The sequence below is a fragment of the Amblyomma mixtum genome, chromosome 8 (genome assembly GCF_055824585.1).
Source record: "Amblyomma mixtum isolate Tamu chromosome 8, ASM5582458v1, whole genome shotgun sequence".
Lineage (NCBI taxonomy): Eukaryota > Metazoa > Arthropoda > Arachnida > Ixodida > Ixodidae > Amblyomma > Amblyomma mixtum.
Genome location: NC_143019.1, coordinates 13,845,837 through 13,872,426, shown reverse-complemented (window position 1 = coordinate 13,872,426; position 26,590 = coordinate 13,845,837). Strand labels below are relative to the sequence as shown.

The 26,590-nt window shown below is 49.2% G+C and overlaps 1 protein-coding gene across 1 annotated transcript in view; it reads left to right on the top strand.

Moving 5' to 3' along the window:
* Positions 1-26,590, top strand: part of Nrx-1 (Neurexin 1) — a 65,062-nt gene that overhangs the window by 16,528 nt on the left and 21,944 nt on the right. Inside the window, exons 2-13 of the mRNA XM_089556551.1 lie at positions 10,802-10,913; positions 12,435-12,652; positions 13,181-13,306; positions 15,221-15,471; positions 16,683-16,826; positions 17,357-17,445; positions 18,217-18,456; positions 19,134-19,283; positions 20,733-20,885; positions 21,842-22,018; positions 23,161-23,275; positions 25,413-25,757. Coding sequence (XP_089412677.1) covers positions 10,833-10,913; positions 12,435-12,652; positions 13,181-13,306; positions 15,221-15,471; positions 16,683-16,826; positions 17,357-17,445; positions 18,217-18,456; positions 19,134-19,283; positions 20,733-20,885; positions 21,842-22,018; positions 23,161-23,275; positions 25,413-25,757 — 2,089 coding nt within the window. The 5' untranslated portion in view covers positions 10,802-10,832. The remainder of the gene's footprint in view (positions 1-10,801; positions 10,914-12,434; positions 12,653-13,180; positions 13,307-15,220; positions 15,472-16,682; positions 16,827-17,356; positions 17,446-18,216; positions 18,457-19,133; positions 19,284-20,732; positions 20,886-21,841; positions 22,019-23,160; positions 23,276-25,412; positions 25,758-26,590) is intronic.

Sequence of the window (26,590 nt, the reverse complement as noted above, 5' to 3'; positions counted from 1 at the left end):
AACAAACGCGGGTTAATGACATCTTAGTTGAAATCAAGAGGAAGAAATGGGCTTGGACAGGGCATGTAATGCGAAGGCAAGACAACCGCTGGTCCTTAAGGGTAACGAAGTGGATTCCAAGAGAAAGCAAACGTAGCAGGGGGCGGCAGAAAGTTAGGTGGGCGGATGAGATTAAGAAGTTTGCGGGGATACAGTGGCGGCAACTGACAAAGGACAGGGTTAATTAGAGAGACATGGGAGAGGCCTTTGCCCTGCAGTTGGTGTAGTCAGGCTGATGATGATGATGATATGCCGACATTTCGTCGCTGCATCTGTAAGCAATTTCGGAACTTGATTGGTTGACCTTCAGATTTTTTAGTGCGAATTAGTGTTACTGAAAAATATGGTGGGGTGTAAAGAAAGGATTGGTATGTATTAACGACACCCGCCAAAACGCCACCCGCGTCACGTGCAGCCAGTTAGCATTTTCGCACCGTGAAACTTTCCGCATCCTGAGAGGCTTTACAATAGCGAGTATTCGTAGTGAGGCGTGCCTACTTGACAGCAATAATGTGCCGCGACCGCACGCCATTTTGTTTTCTCTTGTTAAGCATCTGGAATTTCAATTATTGCAATTACGATTGCTCAGAGGCTAGTTGTGCGTTTCCTTAATTTGGGATATCAGCTTCTCATGCCTCCTTAATGAAATACTTATTTCAGACTCTCAAAAACTGCAACAAAGTCGCACGAATAATCGCATCTGCGGCACGCTTCTTTCTTCATATTCTCATGTCCAACATTATCGGACAAAAATTTTGAAAATCGAAAAATTGTAAGATACTGTTGTGGAAATATTGAAGGTAATGGTCTACTCTTCTGATACGTAGCAAAATATGTTTTTTAAAGTGCTTCAATCCATCGCATCGTAAAGTTATTCATATCATAGAAAACCAATAGGGAGGATTTTGACGATAGCAAAACGTTGAGAGAAAAATAATTCAAGACTGCCGTCGGATGACCTGCGGATATATTGATTGTTATAGTGAAATCTTACATTATACGAAAAAAATTGCGTACATCAAAGGTTTCCCGCTCAAAAATGCTTTTGTCCAGAATTGTTGGGTAAGAAACGGCCGTTTGTCCCCTTGTCCACATAGGGGTTGTCTCATATGCTCTCATTGTCTTAGTTAAGCTCACACCTCAACCTGATGCCGCCCATTCATATTTCTGCAGAAGGAATCGAGAAACTTATTGACAGCCTTAAGTTCTCTACCAGCCCCGGCCCTGACAACCTCCCCGCGAAGATTCTGAAGTCCACTAAAATAATTTCTAGCCTGATCTTGCAAATCATATTCACCCAGTCATTAACCGACAGCTCGCTTCCGGAAGACTGGAAACTAAGCAAGGTAGTGCCAGTATTCAAATCAGGAAACCGCTCAAATCCGTCCAACTATCGCCCAATTTCATTAACGTGCATTGCATGTAAGCTCATGGAACACATTATATACTCTCAAGTCGCCAGCCACCTTCACAATAACTCATTTTTCTTTTCTAAGCAGCATGGCTTCCGCCCCGGTCTTTCATGCGAGACACAACTTTTTGAATTCACTACTGACCTTCATTTGCATTTGGAATCATTATTTCAAACCGATGTCATATTTTTAGACTTTTCAAAAGCGTTCGATCGCGTCCCGCACCGACGTCTTATGTCAAAACTTTCTTGCCTCAATATTGATCCCCTCACACTATCATGGATTAACTGTTTCCTCACTAACCGGTTTCAATATACCGTCATCGGCGGTTATCATTCAGCAACTCATGAAGTGATTTCAGGCGTGCCGCAGGGTTCTGTGCTTGGGCCCCTGCTCTTTCTCATATTTATCAATGATCTCCCATCCGGCATATCTTCGTCCATTCGTCTTTTCGCTGACGACTGTGTGTTATATCGTCGCATTTCCTCTCACGACGACCAGGTTATCCTACAAAATGACCTACAAAAAATAGATAATTGGTGTTCCGAATGGTTGATGGAGCTGAACATCACTAAATGCAAATTTATGCAAATTTCACGCAAGCATTCCAATATTACGTATCCTTATTCTCTTCAATCAACTATCCTTTCGCAGGTTGAATCATATAAGTACTTAGGTGTCACAATCAGCAGCAAACTGACGTGGGAAAAACACTTCACTCAACTCGTTGCTGATACATCAAAAACACTGGGTTTTTTTAGAAGGTCACTTTCACTGTCTCCGCAATCAATCCGTAAACTAGCATACGAGACTTTCATTCGCACTAAACTTGAGTACGCATCAGCAATTTGGTCTCCTCACCAGGCTTACTTAATTAACACCATTGAATCCATTCAGAATCGTGCGGCACGCTTCATTACTTCAGATTACGATTTTCACCACAGCATTACCGCTATCAAGTCATCCATCGCTATCAGCCCCCTAGCCCTTAGACGCAAAGTTTCTCGCTTATGTTTATTGCACAAATTATATCACAATTTTCCTAACCTACGCGAGTCCGTTCTAGTCCCTCCTGTGCGCACGTCATCCCGTTTATTCAACTCCATGAGCATCCAACGTTTACACGGATCAACTAATGCCTTTAACAAATCTTTTTTGCCAGCCGCTATTCAAGACTGGAATCGGCTTCCAGAATCGGTTGTCATTGAAAGCGATCCAGAAAGGTTTAAAGAACGTCTGATGTGTTATCTTGCTGTATAAATGGTTTCATTTCCCTTTCGTGACTTTATTTCTCTTTATGCTTTTGTTGTGTGTGTGTTTTCTTGTTTGTTCTTTTTTTAATTATTTTTTTCCCCACCAATGTGAGTCATGATGAATGTACTACTCCCCCCCCTTATGTAATACCCCCTCCCAGGGGCCTTTAAGGGTCTAATAAATGATGATGATGATGATGAAGCTCTGGAGCTTTCGAGGTGGGCGTCTCCGAAACGTCGGAGTTGATATCCTGACTTTTCTTTTCCTTATGAGACGACGCCTGTAGGGCTGACAAGAAAGGCACAACCATCCACAGCCGGCACTAGGTGGAGACCTCCTCTTCGAAACTGAGAGTCGCGTAGTAGGGAGCTTGCTTGCGAATATTTTTATACGACTCATGCCTTATGGAGCGGTGGTAGGAGGTTACTTTCTATGCAAACTATTAGGCACATTAGAGATATAAAAAAAAAGGGCCTGCACCTAATCCGTCCTGCATCTTAGCGCTATCGTGACCTCTCTGTCTACTCGCGCCCGTTTATAGTGCCCCAGCTGCGGTAGCCTCGAATTCCATACAAAGCAGCAAAGGCGTCGCTTCTGCTGTGTGTCCTCTGCCCGAGTTCATCCTTTGGAGAACGAGCTGAGCTCGTTAGCGCCATCCTCCGCGCTTCGTCATCGCGAGTGCAGTTCGCCCACTAGGACGCAGGTGGCGGTCTTGTTACACACCGCTGTTTCTCTGCTCGCGTTATCTTCAAATCAATACCAAGAAGGTTGCCACTTTCTTTCTTTCTTTCTTTCTTTCTTTCTTTCTTCCTTTCTTTCTTTTTCTTTCTTTCTTTCTTTCTTTTCCTTTCTTTCTTTCTTTCTTTCTTTCCTTCTTTCTTTCTTTCTTTCTTTCCTGCTTTCTTTCTTTCCTTCTTTCTTTCTCTTCCTTCCTTTCTTTCTTTCTTTCTTCTGTCTTCCTTTCTTTCTTTGTTCCTTTCTTTCTCTCTTTATTTGTTTCCTCCTTTCTTTCTTTCCTTCTTTCTCTCTATCTTCCTTTCTTTCCTTCTTTCTCTCTTTCTTTCTTTCTTCCTTCCTTTTCTCTTCATATCTCGCTTGCACTCTTTCTTCGTCGCTTTCTCTCTTTCTAGCTTGCTTGCGTACTTGCTTTCGCTATCACTTTCTTTATTTCATCTTTCTTTTGCTTCTCTTCTTAATTCTCGCTTTCTCAAATCACTGTCTTCGTGCTTTCGTTCTTTCCATCCTTCCTTCTTTCCCTAATTATTTCTTCCTTTCCGTGTTCCTTATAGTTTTTTTGTTTCCTCCGCACGAGTTGGTAAGGAGTAGTCACTCATCACTTTCAAGTTCGCCTCGTTGGCTGCGGGCCCAGTTTCGAATGGTGCCTCACCGACATTCGCGAACGGATTTTCCGCCTATTACCGTCAGCGCCAACGGAAGCTGAACCGAATGGAGCGAGATGCCTTTCTTCCGAGAGTACTTTCAAGCTCGCGAGCAGAACGTTGGAAAGCAGTGCTTTCGGGAGTTGGCGCCTGGCGCTGGGACTTCACGGCAAGTGCGTGTCAGCGCCATGGACGCTATCACGAGTACGTCAACGAATGTGTGGCGTTAGAGAATGCAAAGCCAGTTGAGGGCGTATACCAGGAGTGCATAGATTCACGACGGGTCCCTTAGTGCACGATGCTTGACATGTGCGCCTTCATGACGGTGGAGTGACGTCGTAGTCAGGACACTTCCACTATCTTCTGGGATCCGCCGGACATCGAGGGGAGTCCCACATTGGGGAAGCCCTCAGAAGGAGTCAGGAGGAAGTGGAAGTTGTCAACAACAACAAAGGCAACACGCGACTACGCAGGCAATCGATATGCTCAGAACTGGCCGGCTTTCTTTCTTTCTTTCCTTCTTTCTTTGTTTCTTTCTTTCTTTCTTCCTTCCTTTCTTTCTTTCTTCCTTTCTTTCTTTCTTTCTTTTCCTTCTTTCTTTGTTTCTTTCTTTCTTTCTTCTGTCCGGCCTTTCTTTCCCGCTTTCGTTTTTTCCTTCTTTCTCTGTTTTCGTTCCTTTCTTTCCCTCTTTCTTTCTTTCTTTCCTTCTATCTTTCTTGCTTTTCTTTTTCTTTCCTTCTTTCTTTTCCTCTTCCTTTCTTTCATTTGCTGCAGGGAAAGGCCCAGTTTCTTCTGGGCCTTTCTGGAAATTAAGGTACGCTTTAGTAACAGTCCTAATACTGTAGGGGAATGTATTTATTAAGAATTTAATGACGTCGCCATTTCTTGGTCGCTTTTTGCATCTAGTAAGAATTTAATGACGTCATAATATTTTGGTCACTTTTTGACCGTTCCACCCACGAATGTTACGCACATCTTTGCTCTGCTAGGTTGGGAGTGGGCGCTGCCCAAGAGGTCAAGGGGAAGGGGCGGGGAGAAGGTGTACAACCATTGCTGCCCCTTTGTCATGCCTAAGGGAAACAAAAAACTATGGAAACCTTTTGTGTTTTCTCTTTCTTCTTTCTAGGGAAAGCTGGCGGCTCGCATATCAAGTACTTGCTGCCATATATACCCATTGAGAGGATAGCACAAGCAATAATGCCTATTGGAGAGTGAACACTACTAAGAAAGAGCTCAGACATTACTGTTCTAAGCCCGCCGCCCTGTCTGTATCTTCCCTCACTCATGAATACCCATACAGGTGTTGTACGATAACGACGTTGTTCTAGGCCTGTTGTTGGATCTCCGTACTCAGCATTCAGGCCGTCGAGCGGTTATCGCTTGGTTCTCGCGAAGTGCCGGGCTTGGCGCACCGCGACCACTGGAAAGGTCTATCCGTGACGTGCTCGTTAATAAACTCGCCGCTGCAATTTCGTCACCACTGCCTTCCTTTCATTAGCGCTCTGAAAAGAAGAAAAGACTAACGGCTCTTTTCTCCAGTCCCTCCCTGCTTTCATCAGCTGATATCCCCATGGCCAGAGCAGACCTTTTCTCGGGAATGAACCCCTGCCTATAGCCTCACTCCCATTCGTGAACTTGGCCAGTTCTTGATCATTTTTCCCCCCGTTCCGCAATGTACGCAGCGACGGCAGTGCGCGACCGAAAAACGAGGCCGGCCGTGTGGAACGTGCTTTTCGTGACGGACACTCCCCCCATACACACCGCTCCCGATAAAAATGAAGCAGAAAAAAAAAATGATTCGGTGGTCGCTAGATGGCGCACTCGTTCGTTTCGCCCCTTCTCCTCTCCCACCCACTGAGCTTCGAGCGGGCGAGACAGGGAGAGGGAGAGAGAGACGGCAGATTACGATCGAAGCTCACGACCCGCTACGCGGACCGTTGCAAAATGAAGCCCGCAAGCTGGGTGAACGCGGAGGAAGAAAGCGAGACACAGGACGGACTGCGACTCCCTGGCAAACACGGCTGGCTCGCACACGGGGAGGGGGGGGGGGGGGTGTTCTTTCTTTTCTTTATTTGCGCCTCGGGCATGGAAACGCCCACAGGCCGGACCGCGACGCCGCCTGCAGTGCACGTGGGCGACGCGACGCTTATTGGATCAGGCCAAACTTGAAGGGCAAGCCGCAAAGACATGGGGGAGGGCGGAAGGAGACGGCGCGTTGCGCAACATGGATAGTGAGGGAGAGGTGGTTGTCGAGAAGCTGCAGCGTATACGCAGGCGGCCCCACGAGCGTCGTGTACATATACTACGAGACAGGGCGAAAAATCGATTCGTCTATAGAGAGGCCAATCAATCATTCAACTCTCAGAGTGCGGATAAGGAGGAGCGCGGTGCGCCCCCCCCCCCCCCACACTCCCTTTCCCCAACCTCCTTCCGAACGCCTCCGTATCTCGGCGACACGACGGCGCGGGTTCGCGAGCCGACAGAAGAGCGCCGGGCAGAAAGAAGAGCTCAATCTCTCTAATTGGGCGCGCCAGACGATGGCTCAGGGAAGCGAGGATCAGCGGAGGGGAGCTGGGTATCAGCGGCTCCTCTTCCTCGGTCTCCCCTCCCTCACCCCCCCCCCCCCCCCCCCCCCCCCCGCCCGTTTTTTTATCTGTTCCTCTCGGAGGAGGATTCCATCCAGGCATTGCTCCCAAAACCTTGCCTCTGATCGTGCGTAGCGTTGCCGACGTCTTACAAAAAAAAAAAAAAAACTCAGACCCGTTCCTTCTTCCCAGACAGAAGAGATTACGTAGCTGCATTGCCTCCCCTCATTTCCGAAAGGGCACATTCCCGAGACTACATTCAATGACCATAGACGACATTCTCATTGACTGAAACGAGCGCACGGCAACGCTCCAGCCTCAAGGTGTAGTAGCGTAAGGGCTGACAAAGACAACATAGTTGAATGCTAACATAAAGAAGAGGAAACGGTGAGGGGAGATCAGAATAAATAGATGGCGTCGAAACATACGTACTGTGCTGCTTCACTGACAGGAACTTTACATTTGGCGCAGTCGACAGGATCGGGGGTAAGTGATCATGTGATCCGAGACTGGTGACGTCACTGAGTTTTGGGTGCTACTTTTCCGCCTGCTGTTATAGACCTTTTCAAAAAAAGTTCGAGGGGCGAAAGAGCTGCGGAGCGCAAGAAAGAGTTAGGACTAAGCTTTTTCACGTTGTCCCTACGGCCCAGAAAGCCGATGTTCCCGAGAGTCGTGAAAAGGTCTACAATACTACTACTAATGCCACTATACTACGACGCTGCAGTATCTATGCATGCAGACATCTCTGTAAAAAAGAAAGTAAAGATGTCCTGCTTTTGGTTTACAGTGCATGTATCTGTGTCCTGGACTGTTTGGTTGTCGTCACATCCCCCTTAGCGCGTAGCTTGCGGACAGAAGGCTAGTAGCGCTCCTTGGCGGATACTACGCGAAGAGAATTCCTTCCTCTCTTACTTCCTTTCGCCGTTTCCTTGTGCCTACGGCTTCCTGGATCGGTTCAGTTTGCACTACACGAAGCAAGAACAACAACCTAAGGTCTTTATTTCACCACGTCCCAAAGGACTGTGGGCTCACACTGGTTCAAGGTTTCTTTTCGCTGGTGCGCGGCTATGAACAGAAACCTTCCACACGACCAGGTGCATTCTTTTTACCCTGTTTGGTTGGTTTCTCCGTCGACGTCAGCAAGTTTAACTACTCAGAATGCCTGTTCCATTGTACATTCACGCAGTCTAAGAGAACTTCTTGCTGGGCTAGTTGGTAATTCATTGTAAAAGTAAAGGCGCCAAAAACCACACACACACACACAAGACAAGAGAACGGGACAGAGCGCCAACGGGACAGAGGCGCTCTGTCCCGTTCTCTTGTCGTGTGTGTGTGTATGGTTTTTGGCGCCTTTACTTTTACAATTTACATTCACGCAGATTCTCGATTCTTACAACAAAGATCCTTTACACTGGAGTGAATAATTTTGTTTGCCTCCTCAATAGAGTTGGTGAAATCAAGCTATGACAAAGGCAAGCCGCACAAGTTTCAGAAAGTTATTTTCTATGGGCATGATGTTCTCTACGAGGCTAAAATTTTTCTTGTTACTAAAGGGCAGAAAGGAAGATGTCTGTGCATCCAATTTTCGTCGTGAAGAAACAATTGTTCCTGCAGTCTTCATTCCTCTCCTCGCTGTGAGAGAGCTACTTACTAATGTCAGTGCTACGAGATATCTCACTATAATAATGCGTGAAAACAGAAACTTTGTTCGTCTCCTTTCCTTGCCTCTTTTGCCCCTCCCACGGTCGCCTGTTTCAGAGGACTTTCGATATTAACTGCCTATCGGACTGCAACAACACCCAGAGCATAGAGGAGAGCCTCTCTTGCTCAACGGGTCTCGCCGCAGGGCCCGCGCAACTCCCAAGAGCTAGTGCTCCAGCACGCCTGCCTAAGTGTCGTAAGTGCGACCACAGAGCCGGGAAATTCGTGACACCGAGCGGGAAAAACGTGATCACTGCGCTTCGTTCCTCGCATCTTTGAACCAACTTCGCCCGCGAGAAAAAAATGTTTTTACTCCATCTTCCCTCAGGCGCTTTTCATTTAAACTTTCCCCTTTTCCTTTTCATTCTTCTTTCACGAAGTTACAAGCAGCAAATTGGGTTGGATCGGAGTCAGATCGTGTGTGACTTCGGTGAAGAAACGACGAGAAAAGGGTCGAGGACTTTCATTCGAAGAGTGGTGCTCACGTCTGAAGAAGCTGCCTCAGACGAGAGTAAATAGAAGAAAGGAAGACTTGCCGCGATGGAATTTTCTTCTCATTTTTTCCCCCCGGCAGACAGAGCCAAATAATGTCCTCGCGTGCATGAGAATTGCTCAATGCTGAAACAGGGCAATTTCTGGCGACTTCCTCGCACCCAAGAGAAATCAGCGCGACGTCACCGACATAAGATGGTGCCGGCACTCGACGGTGCGCCCTTTTATTTTTTTCAGCCAAGACCGAGGCCGAGACGGAGAAATACTCATGTTCCCTCTCCCTCTCCCCTTCACTACCCTTTCCGGCTCGCCTTTATCTGCTGCCGCTGAGCAACCTTCGAGAGTTCTACTATGTCACGTCCCGAACGGTATTTAGATACTAGAGAAGCCGCTAAAAGAGCGCCAAGATGAGGAGAAAAGAAAAGTTATAACGTTTCTCCGTGGCCAAGCATTTCGCAGATGCATTCCTCGGAGGATTGGCCAGGAGCCCACGAAGCCGTCAATGTGTCGCCTGTGGCATTTGTGGTTCGGCTCTGCCGCATACACACTATGCTTGCAAAAAAGCGCGCTTTACGAAAGAGCGCCTGCTACAGCAATTGCGTTCTTGGTACGCTGTGAGAAATAGCACACCGTAGAAAAAAAAAATTATTCTCTTCTTTTTTTTTATAGGGAGGTCCGCAGAGACTAGTACCTTGCCTTTCAGAATGAGTCGCCCTAAATAAGAGCGCAGTCGGCCTAAGACTCCAAGAAAGAGAGAAAGGAAAAGCAAGAGAGACTGAAGAGTATTTTTCACGTCGCGGCGACAAAGAAAGAAAACAAATAACGAAAACTTCACACCTATGAGATAGGCCAGTGAATACACATGTACATGTATTTGCTACGAAGCTAAAAATAAGGAGAAGCAGCGAAGCCACAGACAATGCTATATTTTGTGGACAAAGAAACAAGAAACTAAATGTGTGCCACCGATCTTATAATGGCACCCCTCGAATGCACCGCTCCACTTTATCCTTTTTTTTTTTTTGCGCGCTGTGTGCGGATGACCGCGTGTACTGAGCGTACGAGTTTTATGTAAGAATACCGTCTCGCTGACCTTTCCTGTCACACTCCTCTGAATAGATTACTTAGAGCAGTAAGCACATACGTACGCAGAAAGAAAGGGGTGCCTCAAAAAAGCGTGTTTCCAGCAATCTTTTTTTCCTGCCACTGCGACTGAAAATACGCTATCCTGAGACAGGTCTCACGTGAGTCAGACTGAAGCTATAGAATCAGCGTGATTAACAAAATGTAGCCCTTCGCGAAAGGCTATCAAGCGATTATTCGCTGGACATGCATGCTTAATATTAGTTCTCGGGATCACATTGCTTGTCAGAGCAATGTATGGTAGAGTTCTAGGAGTAGAAAGAAAAGAATAACGACATAAATGGCACTCGATAGTTGATAATTCTGTTGTTTTGACATTTACTAGTAAAAAAAAAAGTGTACTTTGTGCACGAATGAATAACTTCATGATAACCCGCCGATTATCGTGACTATTTGCCCACGTGTCTGTATGACATAGAGAAGTTTATTTTGCGCTTCTTTATTCCTAGCATGAAACGCGGATCAGTCAGAATGGCATTCTTCGATTTAATTGGCTTTTTCTCATTCCCTGCATCTGCTCCCAGAGGCTATATGTTACCGAATATTCCAAATTGTTCAGTACTTGTTGAAATTGTTTGAATGGTTCAGTAATTGTTCCGAACGTGAACAGCAGGACTTATATTATTCGAGCTTAACAGGGTACCTGCCTCATTTATAGGCACTTAGACCTCTTTGTGAACTAAAAGGCACAGGCCTAGCAGCTCACTGACTCAGCACCTACAGAATCTTTATTTCGCTGTGACGGTGCCTTGAAAGTTTGACATTTGCTTCACGCGCTTTTACTCTTGCCTCGCAGCCAGCGCGGTCTGGTGGCCGTAGCGACGACGATGGCTGCCCAGTTCCGCGCCCTGGGTCCTCTACCCCTGCTGCTAATAGCTGCTGCGACGATACCCCTCCTTGATGCCCAGGTGGGTCAGCTGTCTCTCCTTTCTCGTAGCTCTACTGTACTGTTCTGTTACTGTACTACACTGTAGTGTACTGTAATGTAGTGTACTGTACTGTTCTGTTCTGTTAGAGTGCTGTACTGTACTGTACTGTGCTGTGTTGTACTGTACTGTGCTGTACTGTACTGCACTGTACTGTACTGTACTGTACTGTACTGTACTGTACTGTGCTGTGCTGTGCTGTGCTGTGCTGTACTGTACTGTACTGTACTGTACTGTACTGTGCTGTGCTGTGCTGTACTGTACTGTACTGTACTGTACTGTGCTGTGCTGTGCTGTGCTGTACTGTACTGTACTGTACTGTACTTTACTGTACTGTGCTATGCTGTGCTGTGCTGTGCTGTACTAAGTAACAGGTTTAAGTAACATGCTTCCAGCTTCTCTTTAAAGGCAAACTGCAACACGTTTTGAGAATTCCACGATATTCAAGGCTTCAAATGTATATAAGCTGTAGGTAAGGCACGCCGTGTTTTTTTTCCCCGCTAGCATTCAAAATGACGTCATCTACAAATAAAATGTAGGCTTCTCCTCATAGCACAAGAGGAGTTCGGCGAAGCTCAGTGCGACGTCAGGGACGATAAGATTTCAAATTTCTGCTGCCGTCAACCACACCCTGTCATGCGTCGTTGGATGCTGTCAAACAACGCTCGGTGGTCTTTGCCTTCGGTGGCGTTGGCTTTCTTCCTTCAAAGCAAGAGCTTATGCGTCAGAAATCTACTGGTACCGTATATGACGTCATCATGCGCCCCCCAACTTGGCACTGTGCGCTGCGGAGAAGATAGAGGGCCCTCGCGATTTCAATCGGCGATTACGCCACCATTTCGAACGCTAGCCCAAGAGGACTTGGCATGCTTTACCTCCAAGCTTCACACTGTCTGCCTCTTGAAGCTCGTCGAATTCCAAACCTCATCAGTTGCCCTTTAACGTACTCGGTGAGATAATGAAAAAAAAACAACTAAAAGTTATCTGTAAGTGAACCAACAAGCAAGTGAATCAGCTAACGCCTCAGTGAGCGAGAGATAGAGAGATAGAGAGGGAAGGCAGGAATGTTAACCAGGAGGGTGCTCTGGCTGGCTACCCTCTACTGAAGAAGAGGAATCATGAGAGTGAGTGAGTGAGTGAGTGAGTGAGTGAGTGAGTGAGTGAGTGAGTGAGTGAGTGAGTGAGTGAGTGAGTGAGTGAGTGAGTGGGTAGGTGGGTGGGTGGGTGGGTGGGTGAGTGAGTGAGTGAGTGAGTGAGTGAGTGAGTGAGTGAGTGAGTGAGTGAGTGAGTGAGTGAGTGGGTGTGTGGGTGGGTGGGTGGGTGAGTGAGATAGGGAGTGAACGTGTGAGTGATGGAGAATGAATTAATTAGTGAGTGCCGGACAGTATATTATCAGTGAGTGCTCAAGAGTGAAGTAGTGAGTAGGAGCGAATGAGTGAGTCAGCGAATAAATGCGTGAGCGAACGAGATAGCCGAAACCAACAGCAGCGTCACCCTCCACAGGGCTCCCCGTCGCTGCCCGAGGGACCCCTGGGCCCTTCGGCCGTGGTGCTGGAGGGCTCGAGCAGCTCGTACGCGCAGCTGCGGCGCTGGCAGGCGGGACCCCAGGCGACGCTCAGCCTGGACTTCCAGACGCAGGAGCCCAGCGGGCTGCTGCTGTACGCCGACGACGGAGGCCACGGGGACTTCGTAGAACTCAAGCTCGTGGAAGGAACGCTCAGGTGGGGCCACAACACCGCGCCTGTGCGCGCGCGGTAGCTAGCTGGTAGTCAGCCGCGACTAAATACACGCAGAGCAAAGGAAGAAAGAGAATAAATGAGGAGAGAATGATGTCGTTGTGGCGCATTCATGATCATCCCCATGCTCTTGAATGCAGGTAGAGCTGCTGAGTACAGCCTCGTCGCTTGATGTTTGTGCAAACGGAAGTCAAAGAGTGTATTTGGACAGGTCGCTGGTGGTTTGCGTTGGTTGAGAAAGTGGATTCCATCGGAAATTATGTGTAGCCGGAGTAGGCACAGTCAGCCAAGGGGACGAGGTTAGGAAATTTGGTTACGCCCTGGATTTCGCTGATCAGAGATCAGTTACAGAAGCCCCTATATTTACGGGATAGTGATGATGGCCGATTCCAATTTATTTCATAAGGCAACCCGCACACACTGGATTCATGCTGTGCACATAGTATACCGCGAACTAACGGTCCAGAGAGGAGCCCGGAACGAAGCCTGAAAGCGTGCGTGTGGGCCATGCAGGCTTCGGCTGAGCCTGGGCCACGGCGGCAGCAGGCCACCGCCTGAGGATGAGGCGCCCTTCCTGCTGAGTGCCGGCCGAAACCTGCACGACGGCGCCTGGCACCGCGCCGAGCTACTGAGAAATGGGTACGTGCATCAAGGACGCTAGCGCCCCAAGCAGCGCAGGTAATGGGCCCAGAACTGGAAATGTATTGGCGAAGGCCGGTTCTACAAAGGACCACAGTGAAAGCATCCATTTGCAATATTGGGCCAATTACTTGCACTACTTGGGGCGCCATCACTCTCCTGAACCGGTCAACACCAGTTGCGTCAGTAAAGAGAATTTCAAGACGCTTCGCGCGCTGTTACTGCTCCAACAGATGACCGGTATTATTCAGTGCAGGGATGCGATTATCGGGTTCATGTCAAAAAAAAATTACAGGATATTTCACTTAAGTCTGCTTAAGAGCAGAAATACGAAAGCCTTTCCTTGTCCTCCCTTTCTCCCTCCATTTTTTCTTTGTGGTCGTTATTTTTGTCCTATTTTTTTGTTCTTGCTGTGTGTTAGTTTCGTTTTTATACATTGTGATATCGTTTACTTTCTTTTGTTCTTTTCAGTTTTTATTTGTATTATTTATATACATGTTTTATTTTTTGTTTCTCTTTTTATTTGAGTTTTCATTTTTCACTTAAGACTCATTAGTGAAACGACTGTAACCAGTTCAGCCAATGCATGGATTGCTATGTGGCTAGTGTTGGATTGGCTATGGACCTGTCTTGTCGGAGGAACGCCACTGATGCTCCAAGAAACGCTTTCGCATTAAAATCGTTGATTTGCCTAACCTTCAGCACACTCCCATTCAGCTCATGCAGAAGCACGGCGCTGAAACTTGAGAGTATGCTTTGTTTTATACTGCATTACTTGACAATGTATAAAGAGGGGAAAAGAGTTAATTACCAAACAAGCAACCTCAGCTAAGGACGTCCTTAGGAAAGTTCGTTAAGGTCGCTTCCGCGGGTGCCAGACCGTTTCGAGCTTTTCATCCGTAGCGAACATAACTTCAAGCTCTCAGAGTACAACGCGCGCTTGAGTTCTGCGCGTAAATGGAGGCGCGCACAACTCTTAATATACAACTCTCCGTAAACTTCGGGCTGCCTGGCAAGGACTGTCCTTCTCGAATCGTCCTACCGCACAAATCACACCGCCAAACTTGGTAATCTTTATGGCACGATTCGGCGTGCCATAAACCATGGTTTCGGTCGACAGGGTCATTGGCAGAACTCTCTAGTGGCGGCATGTTGTGCCTTTCTAGCTGAGAATCACTACCCTCGGTCTCCTTCTTCGTGGAACGTAAAAAAAGCCCATACTACTACCAATAATGGTTGGCTTACCATAAACATCCCGTGAGCCCAACATGCCGTGACCAACCACGTGTGATGCGTACCTAACAAAGTACACATTGCGTAGTACGATTGCTGTCAGCAGTATTTTCTCTTCTTTAAGTGCCTCTGACGACGCTCACGTCTTGTGTATACAAGAACACCCGTTTCGTTCATTAAAACCAGTCGCAAGTTCGCGCTCTGTGTTGTGCCTTCATCTCGTTCTGTGCACCCCCCCCCCCCCCCTTTCTCTTCGTCGAACATAAAAAAGCCCATGCTACTACCAATAATAGTTGGCTTACCATAAACGTCTAGTGAGCCCAACATGCCTTGACCAACCACGTGTATACAGTCTTTGCCAAAAGTAACCAGGCTGAGGGTTCTCTTCTCATTCGCAGAGTAGAGCCCTCACGGCTTCCCTAAAGATCAAAAAGTTCTTTGAAGGTGAGAACAGGGGTTTTTCTTACCATACAGAGATTTAGAGCTTGAGGGCTGGTATAATAACTTTAATATACAACTGCGAAGCAAATCGTACAGCCTGGTTACTTTTGGCAAATACTGTACCCATCAAGTGGCGTTTAGAGGGTGGTCCTTCGAATGGAGTCGTTCTCTTTCTGTGCACTCAGAGAAGGGCCAATGGCTCTGACACAACATGGAAGGGTCTCGTGTGTGTTGGCGCAGGGCCGAGACGCGGCTGCGCGTCGACGACCAGGCGGACAGCGGCAGCGTCGACCCCGGCGGCGACCTGCACATGGGCAACGAGTCGAGCAACAGCTTCGTCTACCTGGGCGGCGTGCCCTCGTGGTACGGCGCCAAGCTGGCCGCCCTGTCCCTGCCCACCGTGTTCTTCGAGCCGAGGCTGCGCGGAGCCGTGCGCAACGTGGTCTACGCCTCCGAGCAGGGACGGCCGCCCAAGAGGCAGGAGCCCATCGGTGAGCAGAGCGGAGGAGCGTTGGGGCCGCTGCTGCTGCACTGCCCCAGCCAGGTTCCTATAAGTTGCCTGCAAGGGACAATGAGCGATGGTGTGGTCGGCTCATTAAGAAATTTAGTGATCACTAAGGAATGGTCTGCACGCATCACTTCCATTTGGAATGACAGAGCAGGGAAAGGGTATTGAGATTTTGACCTGGAGCGAATTCCGATTTGGCTAATCCGGAGTGGAGACAGGAAGAAAAGGATAAGAACTAGCTACTGGACACTTCTAACCGCCATTCGCGGTAAACACAATGCCAGAAAATTACGGTACATACGCGATATATATATAAACACGCATGGCCCCACAGGCTAATAGGCAGGCTTTGTGGCAAAGTAGTCCAAACAAACAAGAGTCTAAACGTGAGGAATGGCCGCTATAAAAACATCCAAACTCATCAGACTCCACATGGGTTAGCCCTGATTGAAATAAACGACCGCAAAGATGAGTTCTTAAAAGCGCCTTCCCCTCATCTCAGCTGGACAGCATTCACATGCGGTCAAACGGTGAATAAGCTTTCATTTATGATATATTACAATGCCGAAGCACTTTATTGCGGAAAAGGTCCCCCATATGCAGATGCCGCTGTATGTTCCGCATGCAGCGCAGCACTGTCACAGCCTGTCGACCAAACGCGGCGCCCGCGGGATATGAAGCACTGCGTAGGAACCTTGCGAGCCTGACGTAGAACAACTTTAAACAAAGACGGCGCATGCGTTACGCTGCGAATAATCCGGGCCGAGTATTTGTAGCCTTGTGGGGCTTATCGAAACCCGCGGAAGCAGTGGGATGAAAACGAAAAGGTGCAGAACTTTCTAGCACAGCGCGCAACTGTAACGCTGCGAGAGTGCCGCGAGTCCACAAAGGAGCTCTTCCCTGCCAGAATTTTTTAGACAGTCTATAGACTGTCCGTCGACTTCTGTCTATAAAGTCGATAGACTCTCTATAGACAAATCCTAGAGAACAGTCTATAGGTAATACAAATGCCATAGACAGTCTATGAAAAATCTATAGATTTATGGCCATACACTTTTACTAGACTTTTGACTATAGACAATCTATAGACTACAAATAGAGAAAAAGAAATATTTATAGGAAGGTAATGGAGTCTATAAGAAGTCTATAGACTGTCTAAAGACCATTTTTATAAGGGTTAAACCCACTGCGCAGGCTTCAAGGGCGTCCGGCTGCGGAGCGACGAGGCGTGCGAGCAGCGCGACCCCTGCCAACACGGTGGCAGCTGTATCAGCACAGACACGGGTCCCGTGTGCGACTGCCGGGGCCTGGACTACGAGGGCGCCTTCTGTGACCAGGGTGAGTCCATGCCTGCCTCTTTTAGTGCGAAAACACTACTTAACACAGCCAAGAATCTTGTGTGAAGCCTCGGAGTAGCTCGGGTAAGCTCGGGTTAGTTCGGAGGAGCGTCGTGCCATCTGTAGCCAAAGGGAGGAGGGCGTCGTGCCAGCTGCCGTCGGGTGGGGAGTGGGTGTGAAGATGAAGAGCGAGAAACGCGGTCCCGTGCACATGGCAGATGTCAGAAAGAAGAGGCGAAGAATGAACACATACTGCATGTATACTGGGCTTAACTGCGTTAAAACGCTACCACTTCTTTCGTGGTCTCCTGTGCCCGAACGCCCACAGCGGTGCGGGCCACAGCGGTGCATGCGGCGAAGACAAGTCTGTCTTTTCAGACAGCCACGGGACTTCATGTGCTCCCTTTAAAAAATCTTGTGAATGTGAATGTCTTCACACCATGTTTCATGTTTACCTACCCGTGTAGCCTGCCAGATACATGACGAGGCAAATATAAACGGTCTCGATCCTCCTCCCATTTGTGCACGCAGAAAAACAACCATCGGAGGCCACTTTCCGGGGCCACGAATTCCTGTCGCTCGAGTCGAGCCGGGCGCCCGTCATCAGCGGCTCGGACCAGGTCAGTGACGAAGGCACCGGATGCATGCACATTGCAGCACGATGTGTGGCAGCAGGCCCGAACGCCCCGCTAACTATGGTCCGTGATGGTTTTGCGTTGAAACATCGATCACTCACTCGGAGAAGCGTGCACACTTCCACCCAGGAATTATCGCCGCCAGTTGACGTTTGATCGCTAACTTCGCGCTCTGCGTGGCGCTAAGACTCCTGCTGTTGGCGTTATGACACTAGCGCTAGCTGTTGGCACTATAAAGCTATACACATGTTTTGGAGGGGGGCATAGCACGAGAGGGACTAGGACATGAGAGGGACACAGCTCGAGCGCTTTGATTACTCCAGCACGTCAGCTCGCTTCCAATTCTTTGAGTTGCAAGTTAGCGCTCATCCTGTGTCGCTCTCATGTCATTGTCCCTCTCGCGCTAAGCCCACCTCCAAATCATGCCTTACAAATCTATCAAACTTGCACTTAGCTGTACACATGTGCATGTAGAAGCAATGCCTTTGTGTGAATTCTCTTTGTCCTCGGCCTCGACGGCAAATTCCTTATCGCCAGGCAATCCTCAAAAGTGCTGCTTTGTGTCAGTTGCTTGCGTTCGCAAGTGTGCATGTGCCTCATGACCTTGCTGACGCGGTCTCGTGAAGATGCTAAAGAGCATCCTGTCACTCGGCGCCAGGGGTCCCTCGCATCTCTCTAGACACGAATACAGAATGGGGACACCAACTCGGCACAGTTAGGGCGACGGACACTGCCAATCCTCTGCATTCCATGTAGGTGTCGCTGCTGTTCAAGACGCGCCAGTCGAGCGCGCTGCTGTGGCACAGCGGCCGCGGCGGGGACTACATGCAGCTGTCGCTGCGGGACGGCGGCCTGCTGCTCTCCGTCGTGCTGGGCGCCGGCGCACTGGAGAAGAGCGTGCGCCCCGCCAGGGTGCGCTTCGACGACAACCAGTGGCACCGGGTGGTGGTGCACCGCAAGGTGCGCCACATGACCAAGACCACCAGCTTCTACCACGTGAGTAGTGCCCCTTGCTGTGCTGGACACACTTCTTGGGACGCTGTGGGGCCTCTTCGGCAGCTATGTCGTATAAGAGCCTCGACAGCCGTATAGGCTCTCGGAGCTTTTTCTTTGTAGAGGTACTCAGCTCTAAGAGGAACATGCTACGGGATAAGCGGCGTCACTGTCGGTGTAGGATGCCGTCATCGAAACCCCGGAGTTCATCTGATGACTCATGAGATTGCTGTACCGATGGTCTGCACTTAAAAGACTCATGTGGACCTCGAAGCGCCACAGTGTTCCGAATGTCCCGAAAACGTCCCATATGCAGTAATGGGGCCCAGGTAACTTTGCTACCGAACCCTCCTTTGAGATGAGAGGTATACGGGCTCCACCGATATCAATCCTTCACCCCAAGCGAAAGAAAAATGTTTGCGGGGCTCCCTTTCTGTCCGCAGACTGAGTCATAAGCCACTTGTAGACGCCTAAAAACAGATGAACTCACTGCCGCGAGTGTGTAATTAAAATAAGAAAACATAAAGTGCGAGTGTAACAATTCCTAAAGTTACTGCACTGCTGACGCTTTCTTGGCAGCGTATTGTGTAGTAATTAGTCGTAAAGGTCCCACCTATAACATCGTGCGGACGTCGGCCCGAAAGCAAACCTGGGGAGCTCAGGGTGACCGACTTGCGCAGCTGTCCATCACGGCGGACGGCGTGTACACGGAGCGGGGCTCGACGGCGGGTGCCTTCTCCTTCCTGGCGAGCAGCGAGCTGTTCGTGGGCGGCGCCGACGCCCCGCTGCCGGGACCCAAGAAACCAAACTTCGTCGGCTGTCTACGCAAGGTCAGCGCCACCTCTCCCTAAAGTAAGGCGCACAAGGCCACGTCCGAGGCTACTTCTTTTAGGTGCTCAAAGTGGCGTCAAGGGAACACGCTGAGCTCAACGGAAACAGAGGGATATCTAGTCCCATTGCCATCCCGCGATGGCATGACCTGCCAAAGAGTGGAAAATTCTGTCATTATGCGAGTACAAAAATAAAGCACAGGGCTCACCGGTTATCCTCTATTCTCTTCCTTATCTAGTACTTTTGTGTTGCTTCAAGAAAACGAGACCAGGAGCCGTATTCTACACAGAGCCATTATCCATTTCATTTGGCGTCCGTTTGGTCCTCTGTCATTGGTCACTCAAATATGACCGCGGCTCTCTAGCGTCCGTGAGCTGCGACATGCAGTCAATGGTGAGGTGCATAGCAGCGCGATGTCAACAGCAGGCGATATACAGCCAATTAATTATGAGGCCCGGTCGGCAGCCACCCAATGGCTGGGTCGCTTTCCACAAACGCTATAAGCCGCGGGTATCTGAGTGACCAATAACAAAGAAGTTAATGGATGCGAAATGGGCAATGGAAAATGGGCAGCTTGCAGAAAACGGCCCCAGGAGCCGTATTCTATAAAGAGCCATTATCCATTTCATTTGGCGTGACGTCAGAGCCACGGCAGCATCAGATGAAAGCAGCAAGTGTTCAATCACGGAAATCACGAGGCAGCGGGTGCCCACAACGACGATCGCCTTCGCCGCTCATCGCATGCACCGGCTCACCATTGACTCCAATATGCAACCAATGATGAGGTGCAGCCGCCAGTGAGAACGGACGCTTGAAATCCGCGGCTATGTCACTGAACAATAGTGACCAATGCCAGAGGACAAAATGGATCTATATATCTATAGCCGCCGCGGTGGCTCAGTGGCTATGGTGCTCGGCTGCTGGCCCGAAAGACGTGGGTTCGATCCCGGCCGCGGCGGTTGAATTTCTTTGGAGGAGAAATTCGAGGCCCGTGTACTGTGCGATGTCAGTGCACGTTAAAGAACCCCAGGTGGTCGAAATTTCCGGAGCCCTCCACTACGGCGTCTCTCATAGCCTCAGTCGCTTTGGGACGTTAAACCCCATAAACCAAACCAAAATGGATCTGGAATGGAAAATGGATAAGGAATGCCTGTAGAGTACGGCCCCGGGGCTGTATTTTGTAACAATTGCATTGTGGCTCTAGTCTTTTGCCATTCTACTGTTGACAGTCGCGACCTTGTGACGTCTTGAGTGGCGACTTACAATTAACAAGCATCGTAATTTGCCGGCTTCAGTGCTGAAGTCAGAGGTTCGGAGCTAGCAGCCGGGAAGCAAAATTATGACTCATGGACTGAATCCTTACAAAATAGGCGCTAGGGTATCGTCAGTTTCGTCCAGGAGCCTAGTCCTAGTATAGGAGCCTGTTCTCAAGACCTCTCTCGTTACAGGTTGAGCTGGTGGCCGACAGTCTGCAGCTGGACCTGATCGACCTGGCTCGCTCGGGCAACCGGCTGGTGCAGGCGCGTGGCAACATCCACTTCGTGTGCCAGGAGGTCGACGCCGCAGACCCAGTCACCTTCACCACCAGGGATTCTTTCCTCGTGAGTGATAGGCTTCTCTCCTAGGGCAACCACGAAACAACGGCGACGAGTGTCAGAAAGATGCTTAACTTGGGGCTTACCACGCGGGGCCGCACAGCGAATCCTTCCTAATCTGTCCCGTAGGCGCAACGCGGCTATAGTAGGATACAACTCAAGGACGAAGCGGCTTTTCCCCGTCAGAGGACCCGCTTCCAGCCAGTGGCGTCGGCCGATTCTTATCAGCCTGATTGCTTCACAATGCAGGCATCTGCGAATGGAAGGGGATATAATCCCCTCCCTGCACTGTAGGGGATATTCCCATCCCTAAATTGTCGCAACATAATCGGATACAAGCTAAGAACGCAGCGGCTTTTCCCCCGTCAAAGGACCCGCTTCCATCCAATGGCGTCGGCAGATTCTCATGACTCTGCTAGTGCGACAAAGCAGGAAGTAGTTCATGAAAGGGGATAATCCCTTCCCTTTGTGGTCGGGGATAGACCCCTTTCTGCATTGTGGCGCCACTCCAGCATTGTCACGCTAGCAGAGTCATGGAAATCGACGGACGCCATTGGCTGGAAGGCGGTCCTTTTCCTTTCATAACTATGGGGCACGAAGGTAGTCCACACTTCATCCTGACCCCCTTCCCCTCTCCCATCTAGGCCTGACGCCAACTTTTCAATTGTATCCTATTCTGTACCAACGGTCACGCCTCAATAGTGGATCCCACTGAGAGAGAGAGCGAAAAACTTTATTTGAAGAGGAATTCAGGGCACGCCTCAGGGTCCCCGCACGACCCCACTGCACTCAAGTGTTTATGTTCCTGAGCTCCATAACACTGGCAGTCGTTTCCCATTTTCCCTGTCTCAGCTGGGCCTAGAGGCAACATCATTCATGAATTCTATGTACCCTGATTACAGTGATCTAGAAGACTGTATACCCTAGGACTAACAACGGCGATGGCCTCTCTGTGCATGCAGGCGTTACCCAGCTGGGAAGACCCGCGCAACGCGGGCGCCTTCTCCGTGCGCCTTCGCACCGTGGAGCCCGACGGGCTGGTGCTGTATGCCAGCGGAGCCCAGGGGGACCTCATCGCCCTCGAGCTGCTCGAGGGCCGCCTGCACCTGGTCGTGGACCTAGGGTCGGGACCTGTCAAGGTACGCTCACAGGGAATTATCTCCCCGTCCCGCTATGAGACTCTCTTCACAAAGTTTTGAGACGCACCTCCGAACGGAGACTTAAGCGGAGCAAATCTTGGGAAGCACGGCTGAGCCATGTTGACTCAGCATTTAAACTTCGTACGGAACAGGAATGTTCGCTGAAGAAATAACAGCAAGAGAGTGCGCATACAACCAGTCTGAACCTTATGGCTTCTCGTTTGCTGCCGATGATGTGCCAGTGATAAGGTTACGTACGTTAGGTGTCCGACTCAAACGATATGCGTGCGCGGTGTCCGATTTTTAGGATTCCTGTAGAAACTGATTTTATTACGTTTATTTTCTTGCCGCATCGGTTCCTTTTTCAAGCGTCGTCTGAGGAAGGGGTTATGGTCATCGTGGTCATAACCCCAAGAAAGCACTCTTAAAGCCCAGTAGAGATAGTCAAGTCTGCAGGAAAATCTGTATCTGTTAAATAAATTTATACCTCATGCTTATGGAGGCTGCGGTATCATTCGTAAGGTAACTTGTTCAGAGAGATGGCAGTAATGCATTAAATATTGACGTTTCCATGTCCAACATTCTTGGACTATAAACTTTGAATATTGGAAAACTTCAAAATACTGGTATAGAAATACTGAAGGTAATGATCCATTCTTCCGATATGTAGGAAAATCTTTTATAGTGCTTCCATCGCTCGCATCGAGCAGTTAGGACTGCCATAGGAAACCAATGAAGAACGGTTTCGATGATAGAAAAAACGTTAATAGCAAGAAATATCTGAGGATATATAGATTGTTATAGTGAAATCTACAATATATGAAGAAATTGCAATCATAAAATTTTTCCCGTTCAAAATTGCTTCCGTCCAGAACTGTTGGGTATATCTCCGAGAAGGGCTTGGAAATGAATTTGGACGAGTAAGAGGTTGTGTACTCTATCGTAGCCAGGCTCCGCCCAAATGTGCTTACGCACGCGCGCGCGTGTGTGTTACATTAGAGGGAACAGTAAAATCGGTGCAATGCCGTATAATAGATGTAGTTATCGCTCTGTTTAATGTGTGTGTATATATATATATATATATATATATATATATATATATATATATATATATATATATCTGCCATATACCTCGTCCTCAGGTGCGCAGCGAGCGGCGCCTGGACGACGGCCACTGGCACCAGGTGCAGGTGGCGCGCACGGGCCGCGCGGGAACGCTCACCGTCGACGAGGTCGTCACCGACTTTGTTGCGCCAGGTGAATATAATACTACCATCGGATCCTCTAAAGAAAGCGCTTTAATCGTACTGTAGTTACGAAACTCCCCTTCAGTATACGGATCTCTCCTTCAGTCAGTTTCTACAAAAGGCTGCAGCAGATAGAGGCGCCACCAGTAGGCCCTTCCGTCAACCATCGGTACCGTCTTCAGCGCTTTGTTTAACCACGAGGAATTAATTTCACGGCCATAGGTGCTCTGACAATCTCCTAACCTAGAAATTTTAAACACCGAACAACGAGCCAGACCATAGGGAAAAAAAATGTCGGAGCTGAGTGAGAGTTTGAAGTCAGTGTGATTTAAGAGGTCTGGCTACCTCTGCACCCGCCGCATTTTGTGAGGGATGCCTAGAGCAGTGCCGGGAGCCCAGGACAGCCGAAAGACGGCGCCGTGCACGCTGGACGTGACGTAAACGTCACGTGCATATTCTTCGCACGGAGATATGTCGAGAAAATCGGGCCACAACGAAGGCCGAAACATACGCAAGGCCAGGACGCGAAGAGTATAGCTCGAGAAGCCTTGTGTTTGTATTAAATCTCGGCGACCGCCAAAATAAGTGCTGGAATTACGAATTGTGAAGTGCATGACAGTGCGAATATGTAAGCGGGTCCGAGTACCATTACGACAAGGATAACAAGGACAAAGTCAGGAATCATTGCGGAAATGGTTTAGAAGAGAATTATGCAGTGACTATATGCAGAGTGAAGAGCACATGGAAACCGCGATGCGTTCAGTACTCGGTCCACTTGGACTGGCGTTTAACCAGTACACACGTGCGAGTAAGCAAGAGCGGCAGTTAAAACATGTGGTGGTTGTACAAGCTTCCAAGCTTCCACAAAGCTCAGTTGGAGGCGAACACTGCATTACTGTCCCCGTCCTCTTTTGGAATGACTAAAACAGAGGATTGTACTGGATCACCTCGTCTCATTTTAAGCCGCAACATCACTTACTACAATCGCGAAGGAGAGATTCTCGAATGATGTACAGCAACGATAGTATTCGATATGACTTAGCAGTATGCACGCAGTCGCTCGAGGGACCTCGAGTGACAGCGAGGCAAAGGGGTAGGACAAAGAACTGTCGCAAAAGCCCACACATGTTCTCCGGAGGCGGCGTAATATCCATCTTTTAGACGACACTGACAACGCCGCTCAGATTAAAGACTCTCGATTAAAGGCGTCTCCTTCTGTGCACACAATAAGAATGACTGCATAAGAGACGTATGCAGGGCTATTTGTACTCATCTAATAGGTATCGGCTCATGTATTGGCGAGGAAGACCTGCACACTTCCCTTTTTCCCCAAGCGCTGCCAACTACATCAACTTCGGAACAAAACCGCTACCGATTCGTCTCCAATTAGCCCTGTTCTCTGTCAGGAGAAGCCACTCCCACCTTAGTAAATTTGCTGCTCCTGTACCTCGACACTCCCCACCAGAGGCTCTCTGCTTCCCCCAGCGACATTTCCCTTTGCATGGTGTCCACTCTGTTGCCATAACTGATGATCGACTGTGTGTTTCCCGCACATTATGTCCCGGCCAAATTCATTACCTCCTTTTCACTTCTGCTAGGGTATTATTAATTCGTTTGTTATCCGATACACTTAACGTTTCCAGAGGCCATTTTTCTTTCCCGATATACCGTTAACAAAACAAGGCTACACTACGAACGGAAAGGAGTAAAGAGGGAGTAATCTGTTTTCTAGTGCACTCCCTTTCATAAAAGTTTGGTTTGGTTTTTAACGACCGAAAGCGACTCAGGCTGTGAGAGATGCCGTATTGGAGGGTTCCGAAAATTTCGACCACCTGGGTTTCTTTAACGTGCACTGACATCGCACAGTACACGGGCCTCTAGAATTTCTCCTCCAAAGAAATTCAGCCGCCGCGGCCGGGATCGAACCCGCGTCTTTCGGGTCAGCAGCCGAGCACCATAACCACTCAGCCAAAGGTGTGCTGAAAGCCACCTTACTCCCTTTTTACTCCCATCAGGGCGTAAAGGAGTAAAAAGGGACTAAACTGCCCTCTAGCGCACTCTTTTATAGAAGGTGTGCTAGGCGACGCCTTACTCCCTTTTTTACTCCCATATAGGCGTATCGGTGTTTAGAGCGCAAACTGTCGCAGGCAACTCCAAGCAGCTGGACGTGGAAGGTCCGCTCTTCGTGGGCGGCGTGGGCACAACGGCTCGGGACGACGCCCCGCTGCCGTCGTCGCTGTGGTCGGGCTCCCTGCGGCTGGGCTTCGTAGGCTGCCTCCGGGACCTGGTGGTCGGAGGGGGCGCCGTCGACCTCGCCTCGTACGCGCAGCGCCAGGACTCGGGCGCCGTGCGCGCCTCGTGCCACCGGTCGTCGGGACCGCCCCCGTGCGCCTCGCAGCCCTGCCTGCACGGGGGCCGCTGCGTCGAGGGATGGAACCGCTTCATCTGCGACTGCGACCACACCCCATTCACGGGGCCCGTGTGCGCCAAGGGTGAGAACAACTGCTCATCATTCTTCTTTGGCCACGAAACGACCTTTAATCGTGCGAAACCTTGGTTGACCGTGGTTTTAGTAATAAGAATTGAAAATTGGTTTTTGAGAAAGGAAATGGCGAAGTATCTGTCTCACATATCTCGGCGGACACCTGAACCGTGCCGTAAGGGAAGGGATAAAGGAGGAAGTTTGAAGGTTTGAAGATTTATTAAAACGAAATACAAATGAGTTATAAGTTTCATAAAAAAAGTTAGTACAGTAGGAGGTCCCAAAGTAAAAACTGTCTGGGGGAGTGAAAGAAGAAAGGAAGAAATAGGTGCCGTAGTGAAAGTCTCCAGAATAATTTATACTACCTGGGGTTCTTTAACGTGCACTGACATCGCACAGCACACGGGCGCCTTTTGAGTTCCGCCTCCATCGAAACGCGGCCGCCGCGGTCGGGTTCGATCCCGGGTATTCTCGGCCTAATTTGGGAGTGCCCAAATTCTCCCGGAGTAGGCAAAAATATTGATAGTAGAGAAGCCTGGGAGACCCTGCTAAGAAGTCCGGACCCTGAGCTCCAGCCCACCGCCATCCATCTGGCGGAAGAGGCCGCTACCAGTCGAGGACTGCCAGCTAACCTCTAACTGCCGACGCGCAACTCCACATCTCCCAGGCCTGCATGCCGGGGGCGGGGAGCAACGTCTTTTCTGATAGAAGAAAAGTTTTTAATTAATTAATAAATAACTTAATTTGTTCATTCATTCATTGAACCAATCAATCGATCAGTTCGGGTATGCGCTGGCGTCGGTGTGCAGGATGTGCACGTCACGGGGGATGATGGTGTTGCGA